Source organism: Aplidium turbinatum, chromosome 1 (genome assembly GCF_918807975.1).
Source record: "Aplidium turbinatum chromosome 1, kaAplTurb1.1, whole genome shotgun sequence".
In the NCBI taxonomy this organism is placed as follows: Eukaryota; Metazoa; Chordata; class Ascidiacea; order Aplousobranchia; family Polyclinidae; genus Aplidium; species Aplidium turbinatum.
In genome coordinates, this window is record NC_137472.1 from 47,023,133 (window position 1) to 47,037,249 (window position 14,117).

Consider the following 14,117-nt stretch of genomic DNA (forward strand, 5'->3'; position numbering starts at 1 on the left):
TTGCCTCTCACAAAATTGAGCTATTTTAAATGCAGTGAAAAATCTCTTGTATGGTTTTCGTGCTGTATCATAGAACAAACTTTGATTGCAAGCATGAAATCGTTTAATAACACCTTATATACATTGACAGCTCAAGCCTGTAGGTAATATTTTAACTTTGGCGCGGTATTAGAAACCATTTCAAAGTAATATTTAGAACTGAATTAAGCAGGTTACATGCAACGTGAAATCCATTTTACATAAAGTATTCCTTCCACCAAACTCCGATAAAAACCAAAGATATCACCATATCTATTGCTAGTTGCTGATGAGGTCACTAACAATCACGTTATTGACGATAAAAGAGGCAACATCGTTAGCCTTAAATGTTATGACGCAACTATGACAGTCGTCAAACATGTCGTTGGAAGCATGATACATAACACTTGAAATGCGTGTATAAGTACACAATAAGATTTAAAGCATCATCAGCATGTAGATATGCAGCTGCAATAAAAGTGTGGAAAGCAGAAGTGACAGTTAACTTTGATTTGTTTTAAATCTATGAAACATATTACAATGCAACTGAACTGTACCTTTAAAGAAAAAGTGATTTTTTTTTATAAAGCATCTCTTCGTTTGTACGTTCTAACTAGCGCTTGGGAATAAACAAATGTCAACTAGCCTACTATATGTGAAAAGCAGGCTACTGTTTTGCATCAACAAATTTTGATACATTTGTATAGAAAATCAATCCAAACTGCAGCATTCCAGTTCTTCACCAATAAGCACATTTGATTGTTCTTTTAATCAGCAAAAGCTGCTCTTAACGTTTAAAGACATCCGGAATAGGTGGAAGGTTCGGTATCCCAAAACTAATCTCACACATTGGTTTGTTAAGCTTGTAGATATCAGAGAGAGTTGATGGCCTGTTGAAACAGCTTCTCACGTTTTCAGGAGCAAATGCCTGCAGGTGACGAGCAGAAAGTACAGGTTCTTCATTTTTGGAGGAGGCTGCCTCTAATAGAGGTTCGTAAAATCGGTAAAGAGACTGGATTTCCCTGTCCTCGATTGCATAATCCAAACCCAGGAGGGAAGAAACTGCTCCATGCATGTAACCTTAAAAACAACAAAAATAATATTGAATTCTTTGTGTAGCCTATATGGTGCCTCTTCTCTAAAAGACATTATAAGCTGGTAGTTCAACTGTTTGCCTACTTTTTCCAAGTAGGCCTACATGACCTAGATGTGCAGCCAGCAGGAAAATCTATACTGTAAGTTCTTGCCCAATGTACAAAATTTTTATTAAAAACTTACATGAATTCAGTAGAGTCTGTTTTCAGAAAATAATTTTCAACAGCTATGGTTGTTGAGTGAACCCACTCCGTGCAAATACATTACTAATAATATTGTCGAGGTTACATTACACTAAAAACATTTGTCGGATTGGCCCATGAAACAAGAGAAGGATCCACAAAGGAAACAAACTGATTCATATACAGTATATTCAACAAGTGAGTAAACACAAACAGATCAGCAACCTCTCAAGCATATGTAGCTCTACGCGAAGTGAAAACTACATGACTTTAAAACTCTTTTTTATGATTTGAAAGAAAATGCCTAACAAAACTAGTTTATTTGCTGTAACTATTTAGCAATGTCTTGTTAGGCATTTTCTAGGATCTACTAGCCTACGCGGTGTAGGCTACTGTGTAATAGCAATAAAATAACAATATATTTGGATGTAAAATGACTATTGAGCAAGCTTAGGCTATGGTACCTACTCTAAAAATAAACGACGCCCGCCGTGTACAATAAACAACGTAAGGCAAACTACCTCGATAAGATAGCATTCCTAACAGGAGACAGAAAGACTGGCTCCCAACTAAAAATAACTCAGTTAGATCTATATGAGCAAAAATGAAAGCTACGGTTATAAATTTGTTGCATAGGAATCGATACGGCTCAGTCAATAATCAGAAATTTTGTTTGACATAGTTTAATTTTTTTTTTTTTAATCTTTACCTATGCGAGCAAAAATGTAGGCTATGGACGTGGTTGAACATTTGTCACATCGGGTTTAATACAAAACTTAATAAGTGCGTCATTTCTTGAAAGCATAGTATAATCACCGCTTTTTCTTCTGTTATTATATGCTGCTTTTCCTAGAAACATAGCGTAAGACGTTACAGGAACTGTAAGATTGTAAGGAAATTCTTTTCGAGAATATACTCCCATTTGCTTGTCTCCAATATAAACCTTTAGCCCGTCATCAAAGCTCCAAGAGAAGGTCACTAATTTCCATTGTCCAATAGGAAGCTCGCTAAAATTTAGAGTTGTTGAGAAAAGAGTAATTAAACTGAGGTAAAAATCGTGCTTTTACATATCAAACGCATTCTGGCTAATCCAGGGCCTGATTAAGGCTCACGGGGGCCCGAGGCACAGCTAAGTTTTGGGGCCCCTATTGGCAAACGCTTTCGATGCAGAGCAGGAGTGCTCAACTGTTACTGCAAAATCGTTACACAATTTGAAATTGTTACTCAAAAATAACAAGTGTGCACACACTGGCACAACAACTTTCACTACCTATGCCTACGGTAGGGGAAAGTGCTATAAAGTGGACCGGCTGAATTTGGACTAGGCCTACTGCTGTTTTTTCAATGACTGAAGTAAATAATTTCATGGTTTGTGAACAGCTTGAATTAACTTTTTTTACTGACCTAGTTTTTACTATTTCAGAAATTCAGATTCAAAGGATTGAGCTGGTTCTTTGTTGTTACTAGAGGTTTTGTGTTTTGGGGGTCTGCGATGTTATTTTGCTGGTCTAAACTATTGAGAATTTTTCAAATATTGCTACAGTTACAAAAGATCATACAAAAGTAATCTACAGGAGAGGCGTTACTAATGACTATCTGCCAAAATCTTGAAGAAATGTCCACTGTTTAATTCTAAATGACACCAAGCAACATAAGATTATGCTAACAGTAATATGGACCACCTAACTGTTTGGTAATATGGACCAGTGGTCCAGGTTATGGTTAATTGGTAGAAATTTGTTTTTCAGTAATGAAGACAGGCATAGAAATGAAGTTCCATGAGATTTATGCATTTTTTTCAAACTTTCTAGAGTGCATCATAAAATATATTTGTAACTTGCTTTCTTATAGTGATAAAAGCTACTACCAGTAATTTGCATAATCACTTTGATATTATAAACAATTTGATTAAGTTCTGACGACATGTCTAAGCATGGAAATTGGATTTAAAATGAATTTAAAAAAGCAGGAATTTACCCCATTAATCCTCTTATATTTGATGAAAGTGATTTTCACTCAGCTGAAGTTACTGACAAGTCTCATGAAGTAGACACCTCTCCAAACAATGTATCACCGCTGATAATTGATGATCAAGATATGTCTACTCAAGATGCAATTTATCGAAACATTTCACCTTTGTCACAAGATGTGGTAAACATTGAGAAAGTGGCAAAAAAATCTATCATGTCAACAGAATTAAATGCTGGAACTTTAGCTGATGCACCGTATGAAGCAATCTCACAAGCACCAGGACCTTCGTCATTGAGTGTTAAGAACTTAGGCTACAACCTTGTTCAATTAGCATGTCATGCAGGGTATCTGTCGAGGACATAAGCCCACTTCCAAAACAAGTTACAAAGAGAAGAAAACGTAGAAAAACTACAAAGGCTACTGTGCTGACAGGTACGCCATACAAACATAAAATCAAGTTCACAGAAAAAGCTAAACCAGCAAAACAAGTGAGAAAAGGCTTTAACCTTTAAGTTTTCAAAAAAGAGAGTTATTCCAAGCAATGCTGCTTCTGCATGCACTTGTCTTGTGTGTGACGAGTCCACTGATGAGGATTGGATTCAGTGTTGTCAGTGCAAGAAATTGGCCCATGAAAGTTGTGCTGATATATCAAATGTTCATTTTTACTGTTGTGCCAACGATCAATGATTTGAAACTTGTTTGAGATGACTATCATGAACGTTTCAGACAATTTTTATTTATTGAGTGTTTGTGTTCTATTTCATGCCTTTAAAGTTTGACTTCCTTGATATATTTACTTTCACATGACAACGGTCCATATTACAGTATGGTGGTCCATATTATGAAACAGGTGGTCCATTTTAGAAACTGGGTTGATAATATGGACCACTATATAAAAAAAAAATAATAATGTAGTTTTCTTTGTTTGTGTTATGTTTTTTTGATTGGAATTGTTTTTGCAAAACAACTGGCCTGTAACTAATCAAATAAAGTTAGTTGCACCCCAATGTTGTGGATCTTTTTAAAAATATTAAGATTTTTTATTGGGTGGTCCAAATTATAGTACTTTCCCTACTAATGTAAAAAATGGGGGCCCCCAAAACCAGGGGGCCTGAGGCCTGTGCCTCGTGTGCCTCATGGTTAATCGGGCCCTGGGCTAATCTAATAGAAATTTAAAAAAATATAACTTACCAGTGGTAAGTACCACTGCAATAATATCGACACAATTGGTTAGCAAACTGCAAACTCATATTTAAACTACAGTAGAAGTTGAATAACTCAACTTTCATGTCTTTTATATTCAACTGAAAACTTGAGCTCTTTTAAAACATTAATTTTGGAAATTGAACATCAACTAATTGAAGTTGATCATCAAATGGTTGAAATTGGGTCCAAGACTGATTTAAAAGTTTTACTAAACACTAAGAAAAAAATGATGGATGACCACCTAACTTTAAAGTCTAAACGATAGAAACATGAAAAAACAACTTAACCTTGAACCCAGAGTTGTGCGCAAAGGTTGGTGAATCAGGATTAGAATAAAGATCGATGGAATTAGAAAATTTACTAAGCATTGGTAAAATTGAAATTTAAAAAAAGATACCTGATTGGAATCATGCCCACGGTTTCTCGCACGTTCAAAATGTTCACTGTAGCCCGTAAATAAGGTGACCTTGAACATAATGTACCGTATTGTATTAACGCAACCTATTCAGAGCATATTATAAATTTGTAAAAACGAAGTAGATCGGAAACTGTTGTGCAGTTTAAAAGCGAAAGCAATTTTGCAGCTATGCAACAGCACTCCAAACAATCAAAAATTAATTCGCTATTTCAAAATAAACTTAAATTAATATCTTCTTCTCTAAGTAGAATACTCAAAATCAACTAGGCAATCTAGGCATACTTTTCGAAATAATAATTTTAAACGCCGCAATGATATTAATGTAGTCTATCAACACTTAGCAATCAAATAGGCCAGTTGATACATTAACTTTCACAACATCCTTGATAATGTGATTTGATTGACTATTTTTTGTGTTCCAACAAACTTAACACGGATAATAAAACAAATCCAGTAGAGAAATAATACAAAAAAGTAATGATGCATTACGTAAAGCTAAGTCCAAAACTGCAGTAGTAAAGGTTTTCTCACCAATGTAACTTTTCAAGAGATATTGCTGGAAACGCGCTGTTATAGTCGCCGATATATGCTATAAACGTTGGCCTCCGTTCGGGAAAGCTATCGATTCGTACCAGCAAAGAAATTGTGCATGCAGATGTGTGAGACAAAATTTCATTACTAGTACATTGAATGTATGAAAATGAACCATCAAATTCAGCACCTGTAACGTTGTAATAGAAAGCGAACTAAAAGAATAGGGTTTTAAAATTTAGGAATGAAATAGACCGTTTTTCATTTATGCTTACTTTAAAGAGAGATGATTGGTTGATAAGTTGACCACCTCAGCATTTGTCGGGCCCTACCCAGACACCAAATCTGCTTTTTTTACATTGATTCAACATCTGCAGACGTTAAATCATTGCAAAAATCCACAGATTTACTGTCTGGGCATGGTCGCGTGTAATCCCATAACATCGTTGGTGATGTCCCATAATGTCTTTCGCTCAATATAGCGACATGATTGCGCAACTTGAATACTACGTTCAATTAAAACTTTGTGAGGATGTGATTGAGTGGTGTTCAACCAAATGTTGCAGTGTAATGCAAATGCCACGTTTGACTTGGTTTGGTAGAGTACACGGCTCAAATCAAGTTACAAAGCAACGTAAATAGCCTATCTCTTGAAGCTAACGTGGTAATCTGGTAGGATAACATTGAAGCCAAATGACAAAACAGGCTCCGGGTACTGGTTTGAACGAACGTGGCTGTAAAATATCTACACCACGCTTCAACCAATCCCACGTCCATATTTTGAATATAACAAACAACTTTCCAAGCTAATGCTCTGGCAAAGTAGTTTTGATACATGGATATCACGTTGCAACATACATGGTAAAGCAACGTAAATCACATGCTATACGTCAACGTAAACGTAATCAAATTGAAGGTAAACACTTGCACATGAAAACAACGTTCTAACTAACGGGGTTCTTGCAACGTGATTTTCAAGTGCTGCAGTTTCCTGATTTTAGCAGCTTATTTTAATGTATCTTACCCGGAATTCCTTTTCTTGGACTCCGGTTTCTTCCTCTTACTTGACAGGTGCCAGATCCAGAGTAAAACCTTCCAAAAGATGATGGCAGGTCGTACCATAAGCCTTCGTAGTTTTCTGATATAGAAGTGCAAAATAGTGACTGTTGCATCATGGCAACGTAAAGTGGCCATGGTTGCATCTATTTCAAAGTAAGTTTTCAAAAATATTGTTAGTTATTTAACCCAATGCAAAGCTATTAGCATTTCTGATACTTTAAACTGATAACAAAGGCAATGAGACACATTGTAATTATGACTTGTGGTCAAAACTGTGATATTCCACTTTAGTCTACAAACGTCGCAGGTTGTGAAATTTATACAAAATTTCAGTTATTTTTGATTGTTATCAACCTACCGCTTTGCAATGTAGGCTACTCTTAAAATAAGCCACCATTAGCTCAGTGGACTTCTCTAGTAGCAAATATCGACTAAAATTAATATCAAATTCAGTAATACTCACTAAAAACCTTAACAGCATGTTTCACCTTCGTTCAAAGAGAATTTACATTCAAAAAGAATCTATTAGAATAAATACTTTCTAATAATCCTAATGAGGTGAAACAAGCTGTTAAGGAGTAGTAACTGGATTTGATGTAATTGGCTCTGCTTAGCATTGATCACTTTTTGTAGTAGCCTATTAATATTTTGAAGCAGCCTGAATAAATGGGTCACTAGCAGAACAGTTAAAACCAACACGGTGGTCATTTGACAGAGGTTTGGAAGACCATGATCGCCAACGTCTCTATCAAACCCGACACATATTGATCTATATCAGGCTCCATCCATTTACCTGTGCATGGAAAATCGGGGTCAAATGGACACGGTCTACTTTCGCTTGGTTCTGTTTGTAAACCGCACAGTCTTATGTCGACGACAGTGTTTCGACTTGGATCTGTGCACTCTCGTATTCTTGTAGACTGCTCTTGGCCACAAAATTTGACACAAGGAGAGAACGATCTCCATTCACTCAGCAAAGGACCTGACGTGTTAAAGCATTCAGTTTGAAAGATGTTTACCATTTTTGTCGACATAAGTTGTGAGTTGGATATGGTTGGACTAAGAAACTCTTCACAGCGTTTCAGTTTTACTGTATCTTCTTTTGATACTTCGTTCCACTTGATAATGTTTTCAAAATATAGTAGTCTACTACCAAAGTCATGTAATCCTTTTTGATGAAACGTTTTAGGGACAATAAGCAATCAACAATTTTTATATAAGACCCAACCTGATACATACTGGAGGCTTTTAGAATATTCCTTGACAACGATATGCATTGTTTTAATGAAATACATCTTAAAGAAATGATTGTATACGAGCCTTAAATCTAAAACAGGGTGGTACACTAAAGATGATGTGAAATATATGATCCAATTAATATGTTTTTTATGCAAGCTGCATGTAAATTAATGAAAGCATATCACCATTGAAGTTTCTCGCTCAAATTTATAGCAAAATATCTAAAGAAACACCAATCAATTTTCACTACAAAAAGAATCAGATCTACTGTAAGATATAATCACAACCGACATACTTGGGCAACCGACGCACTCGTATCCACAGATGTCACATACTCCTGTTTCGCTCAATCCTTCACTGTTGTACTGACGTGTTACTTTTTTGTCTGAAAGTTATACCTCTATGTGAATACACTCGAGACAAATTATTTTCCTTTGTAAAAGCGAATTTCAATCTTGTTTGCACATGCAGTAAGCTAAGTTAACAACGGACGCAAGCTAAGTGGAAGTCTTTCAATACCGATTATATGTATTGAAAGTAGGCTATTTGTATGGCCACAAAGCAAAAACGTTTGGCGATAAATTTATCCAATGATGCAACCCGGAGAAAAATTAAGACATGTCCAAAGAAATTGTTGTGATTCCTTCTTGAGATTGAACGTAGGATAGTACAGAATAGTGCAGTTCAAATACATTAAATATTTAATAGATTTACCAGGTTTGTAATATTCAAAAGCACTTAACGTTGCCGGTTGAACAGAAGCTATGTCCCCAGTTCTTTCCAATACACCAGTGGCGCACAAGCGTTTGCTTGGTAGAAGCTAAATAAACAAATTGTAGGATCTATAGTCGCTATAGTAGTCTACCTTTATGTATTCTAACTAATACAAACTGCAACTTGAATCCTGCATTGAATGTTAGTTACATGAACTATTTCTGCGGCCTACTGTAACAAAAAGATCAGCAAGTTGTTTTTTGTTTGTTTGTTATCTTTATCCTGCATTGCGGGAAAGCGGACTTGAGCGCTATGCATCGGTGTACGCCTTCCGACGTACACCTTCTGACCAAGGATGCCAGCGACAAATTTCCAATAAACTTAGATTGTGCGCTAAAAAAAACCCAGATGAGGCAAAAAAAACCCAGGTCCAGAAAATATGTAGTAAAGCGGTTAAAAAAACCTGCGTGCGCTTTCAGCACCATTTTTAAATCATTACACGGAAGCCTCAGAAAGCTACAAATAGTAACACGTAGCCTACGGTATATCATGGCCACCTGTAGATGCGGCCTGATTTGTCACATTTTGCAGATTTTGATTACAGCTACTGCTAGTGCTTGACTGACATTTTTTGAGATTTTTTTACTTTTTGCGGTTATCTAATGACATAAAACTTTTTTGTTGCCTTGGGAAAGCAGTAGCAAATGAGAAAAAGCAAGTTGAAAAACGCAAAATCAGACTGTTATTGAAAAATTAACAGTCTGACTAAAATCTTCGAAATCAAGTTTTCTTTGTTTTTCAACATGTGAGGATGTTAAAACCTATTGTGTCATTTGAGGAAAAGAATAAAGAAAGCGTAAAAATCTACTTTTCAGAAAATTTTATTTAAACGTTCGCTCAAAGTTAGAAAAACCTAGAAATTTCTGCAAAATGTGACAAATCAGGCCATATCTTTAGGTGGCCATGGGTATATATATATAATTATACAATATATATACATGCTTATGTTGGTATGGTAGTTAATATATATGTAATATAACTATATACAAAAACAAGAGCTTGGTAGGCCTATATGGGCTCACAGCAAAGATTTTGGTTCAAAATTACCTTTATGGTAAAGCGTCTAGCTAGCAAGGTTCAGTGCGTGTTTAACCAAAATTTCTAAAACTGACTAGACAAAACCAATAAGGTTAGTTTTGACTTTTGAACTAAACTTTTTGCTGTGTGAGTTGTAGACTGCGACTGAGGAGAATCATCATGCCTGCTTACTGCTTGGTGTACAACTACGATAACTTGGTTCTTAGCAATAAACCCTGCTTAGCCTTTTTCATTTGAACATAATGTTGAAAAGAATAACTCAAATTCACAATAAGTAAATGTTCAGTCACACAAATAGTTGTACTACTCCAATTTTTAGTCATCCACATTTTCATAAAGTTGGATCATTTCTTTAGCATCCTGTACCTCACTGACTGCAGTAGCTGATGCAAAAAAACATTACCAGTAGGCTACCTTATCATTTTTGTGTTGCAGTGGGGACCATTTATCGAAGATCCCAGTGCCTTAATACCGTGCAAGCTCTGTACAAAGTTAAAAACCAAAAAAACCTAGATTTACCTAAATTTGAAATAAAAAAACTTAAAACCCAGATTTGGTCAAAAAAACCCAGATCTAGGTGGAAAAACCAAGGTCTGGCATCCTTGCTTCTGACCCACGCTGCAGCCGACGGCAATGTCTGTTTCCGGTTGTCTACTCTACTTATGACTTAAATTTGGTACTACCCATTACTCAAAATCGACCACTGGGTAGAGGCAATTATCGTAAAGTTTCTTGCCCAGAGAAACAACAGCAAGTGCGGGTGGCTGGAGTCGAACATGTAGGCTCTCGACTGCGAGCCAAACGCGCTAACCACTCGGCCACTGCTACCGTCGGCATGTTGTTTTATCTTGTCTTAATGTCACTTATGTGAAATAAAAATTGGATGAAGTTTACATATCTCACTTCATCGTAATACACGTTTAAGCTCCCATCTTTGATTTCAACCATCTTTGCCAGGCCATTTTCTTTTCTTGTTTCTTCTTCATTAACCGAGAATCCGTTCAGAAGACCAATTTCAAAGAGAAACATGCCAGTTGGTTCCAAGTCGTCTGAGCGCAATCTGAAACCAAAGATAGTTTTTATTGCTTGCCGCCAATGAATTGACTAAACTGGGGCAAAGAGAAAACAAAGCTGCAACTGCCATTTGAAAAAAGTTTCATAAGGACATAAATAATTGTTAAGTGACTGCTACTTGAGTATGCTAGGTATCGGTCAGTAGGCGCATATGACTGGATTTTATTACAAACAAAATGGCTTGATACACTCGTTGGCAATTCCACCGTAGTAGCTTAAGCTTAAATATTTGCTAAATAGTGAAACAAGCTGCTATCTCCTCCATTATCACTTACCCACAGCAAAAAGAAATCCTTGCGTTATTGTTGTTTGGGCTCACAATATCAACAGAGCAGTTGAATGGCTCTTGATCATAAGGAGATGACGGAATGTGATAACAAACTGAAAGTTGAGCTATTCCTATCCCAGTTCCCAACGAATCAATCGAAACTTTTCCATCCAATGCAGGAATCTGGTACAAATCATAAGAGGATATGTCATAATTACCAAAGATTTCTACCTTTCCATTTAACTTAGAAAACTAACCTGGGTTTTATCCATGGGAATTCGCCATGATGTACGACGGCAATACAGTTAGAAATCGGTAGTGGGTATAGAACTGTATATGTAATTGAGACTGCAGTACTACACTGATTGTAGCCTACAATTACACCATATCCAGGGATGATTATACGATTTTATTTTTGTCATTAACGTTTCCAGAACGACGAAGACAGCAGTAGCTGTAAAAGCGTTATGCCAACACGTTGTAAAACCTATTTGGGTTTGAAACGTGCATGATTAGGTTGTTTGGGCAGAAAGGTTATACAGTAGGTTTGGTTTTGTATTTGAATCTTTATCCTCAGACTGACAAGGCCTTGATAGGTTATTCCTGGCAATTTGCATTCTTGTAGAAGCTTTTGACGCTGGGCCAGTTACCAAGATTGACAAAATGAAGTTTCCGATTGTTGAAGTGTTTTTGCTGGGAAATTATTCCATCCATTAGGTGCCGCTGATTCGAGAGCAGTCCTTAGAATGCGTTGCTCAATCGCACACCAGAGAGTCGAACCAGCGCCGCTTGATTTTAAAGCTTCTTCGTTCACGAAAGGCTATTCTGTAGCTAGCAGGGCCATAAAACTAAAGTTTATGACAACAAACAAACAGAAACACAGAAAATGTCAAATGATACAGTATATCTAAATTTGAAATAATGAGAATCTAAGATAGGCTACTCACTGGTTCAGTGTTGTAAACTTGAGAATTTTCTTCAGTGATTATAAAAGTTGCGGATTTTTCCTCGGTAGCGTCTTTCGATTCAAATCTTGCAAATATGGATAAATCTTGTTTTCGGTTTGTCAAAGATTGAGCAATTGTAGATAAAGCTTGCACTGCTATGACGGTGTCCTACAAGAAATAAAGTAATCTACTTGTTTCAAACGCTTATGACTTTAATTAAGACTTACTTAAGTGTAAAAAAAATTGTCAAAAATGAAAGATGATGATTGTTGATACTTAAGTTGTTGACCAACCCAAGTTTTTAAGTGTCAAGCCTGTGGAAGGTAACCTGTCACAATCAATATGAGTAATCCGGAGGCAAGCTACGCTTTTGCTCTAAAATGCGTGAACTATTTTATTGCGTAGTTTTGTTGTGGTGTTTCGACGATTAGTGACCGACAGTAACCTTTAGTTACGCAATCTGTTATTGTGACATCTGCTTCTAGAAAGTTTCTGTGCATGTGACATTCTGGAAACTTTTTTGACTTGTTGACCAGAAGAGTAATTTTACCCCGCAGTCTCTAAAAGCTTCTGGTTCAAGCACAAATAGCCGCATGATTTGATTATTTAATTATTATTATGAAGATATGAAATTGTAATGAAAAGTATAATGAAAACGATTGCAGTGTTCTAGCCCATATTGAATAGATTGTAAAAGTGAAAGTTATTGCCAATTGTAAAGTAGCTGTTGCAAGTAGTAGGCCTATGTCTATTTATTTTAAAATCGACAAAGACGTTTGCTGATCAGAATTTATTTTCTTTACTTGCTGGGAAATAGTGAACCATTTGACAGTTTAAGAATTTTTATCTATCATCTCACCAATAGAACTACTCGATCCTTTATTTGACAGTCTAATATTCCAATAAACTACGTCACCATTCTTTCCAAAGTCTCTTTACGTGTGGGAACTAGAAAGAATTGTGACACGACCCTTGTGGTTCGTTAAATCACATAGCCTATGGAATATATCATAGTTCTTTTGAAATTTAAAGAATGGTACACTTTCTTGTAAATTTACAGTAGGATCAACAGAAGACATGTGAAAAGCTTTTTGTGAATACAAGATATTTAAAAGGTGCATTTGAACTCTTGTGACTGACACAATAATATCATATTTTATGTTCAAATTGAACATTCAGCTTATTTTTTCTAAGGCCTCGATCGAACCAAAATAAAAGACGTCATATTCGAATTTCACCCTTGTTCGGAATCATCTATATCTCCATAATTTATTAATTATTTATGATAAATAATTAGCTTATTAATAATTTAATAATTAGTTAATGAAAAATTAGTTAATTAATTAATAATTTTGTAATTAGTACAAAGACCTAAAAGAGCCAACATTTTAATACTTTTTAATCTTTGGCTTTAGAAAAAATTCTCTTCAAACATTATTTTAAAAATAAAATTTTGCCTGGAAGCAAGTCCGTGTGATACCGTTACTGAAGTGTAACAATGTAAAATGAAGACGTAGAAGTAAACCGCACCTGTGTAGATGAATATCCTCCGAGATCATTTTGCTTGGAAACAAGCCATCTCAAAATAGGAGCTGCTTCATTAACATTACCTAGCCTTGTATAGGTTAGCATAGCGTATGCTGTCATCTCAATATCATTAGTTGGAGTTGGTCTGTATGGCGGACGCCAATCCAAAGAATAAGTAGATGCACCACTCGTTTCTTCATGCCAGTATTTATATCCCACTGAAAAATAATGTACGATAAGAAAGGAAAGTTTCTTGCAAATGCAATTTAAAATTCTTCTGATTAAAAAGTAGAAATTGGAACATGGGAAAGCATGACTTACTTCATAATTTGAATAAGAATTAGCACTTAGCAAATTATTTTTTAACATCATAGTTTTACATTTTTATGCATAAAGATTGAAAATATAATCTTTTCTGTCATATGTAGACTTGTAATAATAATCATCATAATCATTTTCAGCCTGTGGTAGCCCACTGCTATAGAGGAAGACCTTCCCCTTTTCTTGCCAATCCAGTCGATCGTGTGTTTTTAGGTGTCGGTATTATTTACTATAATAACGTAATGCATAGACCAAGTAGAGGTAAGTTATTAAAATGCCTTAGAATTGGTTAGGTTCTTGTACCTAAATCAGGCATACAGAAAAGCATCAAGTTAGCCCCAATGCAAAAAAATAAATTAAAGAAGTAAGATGCAAAAACTCCAATGAATAAAAACGACATCTTGTGAAAGGTTTTTTTTCGTATCTGAATAATAATTTTGTAGCCTAAA

General features: G+C 35.7%; 1 protein-coding gene across 1 annotated transcript in view; it reads right to left on the reverse strand.

Moving 5' to 3' along the window:
- Nucleotides 1-94: 94 nt before the first annotated feature.
- Nucleotides 95-14,117, reverse strand: part of LOC145766441 (CD109 antigen-like) — a 34,951-nt gene continuing 20,928 nt past the window's right edge. Inside the window, exons 23-34 of the mRNA XM_082578157.1 lie at nt 13,351-13,565; nt 11,821-11,988; nt 10,881-11,056; nt 10,435-10,591; nt 8,434-8,539; nt 8,015-8,104; nt 7,274-7,462; nt 6,446-6,559; nt 5,422-5,611; nt 4,870-4,938; nt 2,112-2,302; nt 95-1,098 (exon numbers count right to left, since the gene is read on the reverse strand). Of these exons, the coding sequence (XP_082434283.1) occupies nt 806-1,098; nt 2,112-2,302; nt 4,870-4,938; nt 5,422-5,611; nt 6,446-6,559; nt 7,274-7,462; nt 8,015-8,104; nt 8,434-8,539; nt 10,435-10,591; nt 10,881-11,056; nt 11,821-11,988; nt 13,351-13,565 (1,958 nt within the window). The 3' untranslated portion in view covers nt 95-805. The remainder of the gene's footprint in view (nt 1,099-2,111; nt 2,303-4,869; nt 4,939-5,421; nt 5,612-6,445; nt 6,560-7,273; nt 7,463-8,014; nt 8,105-8,433; nt 8,540-10,434; nt 10,592-10,880; nt 11,057-11,820; nt 11,989-13,350; nt 13,566-14,117) is intronic.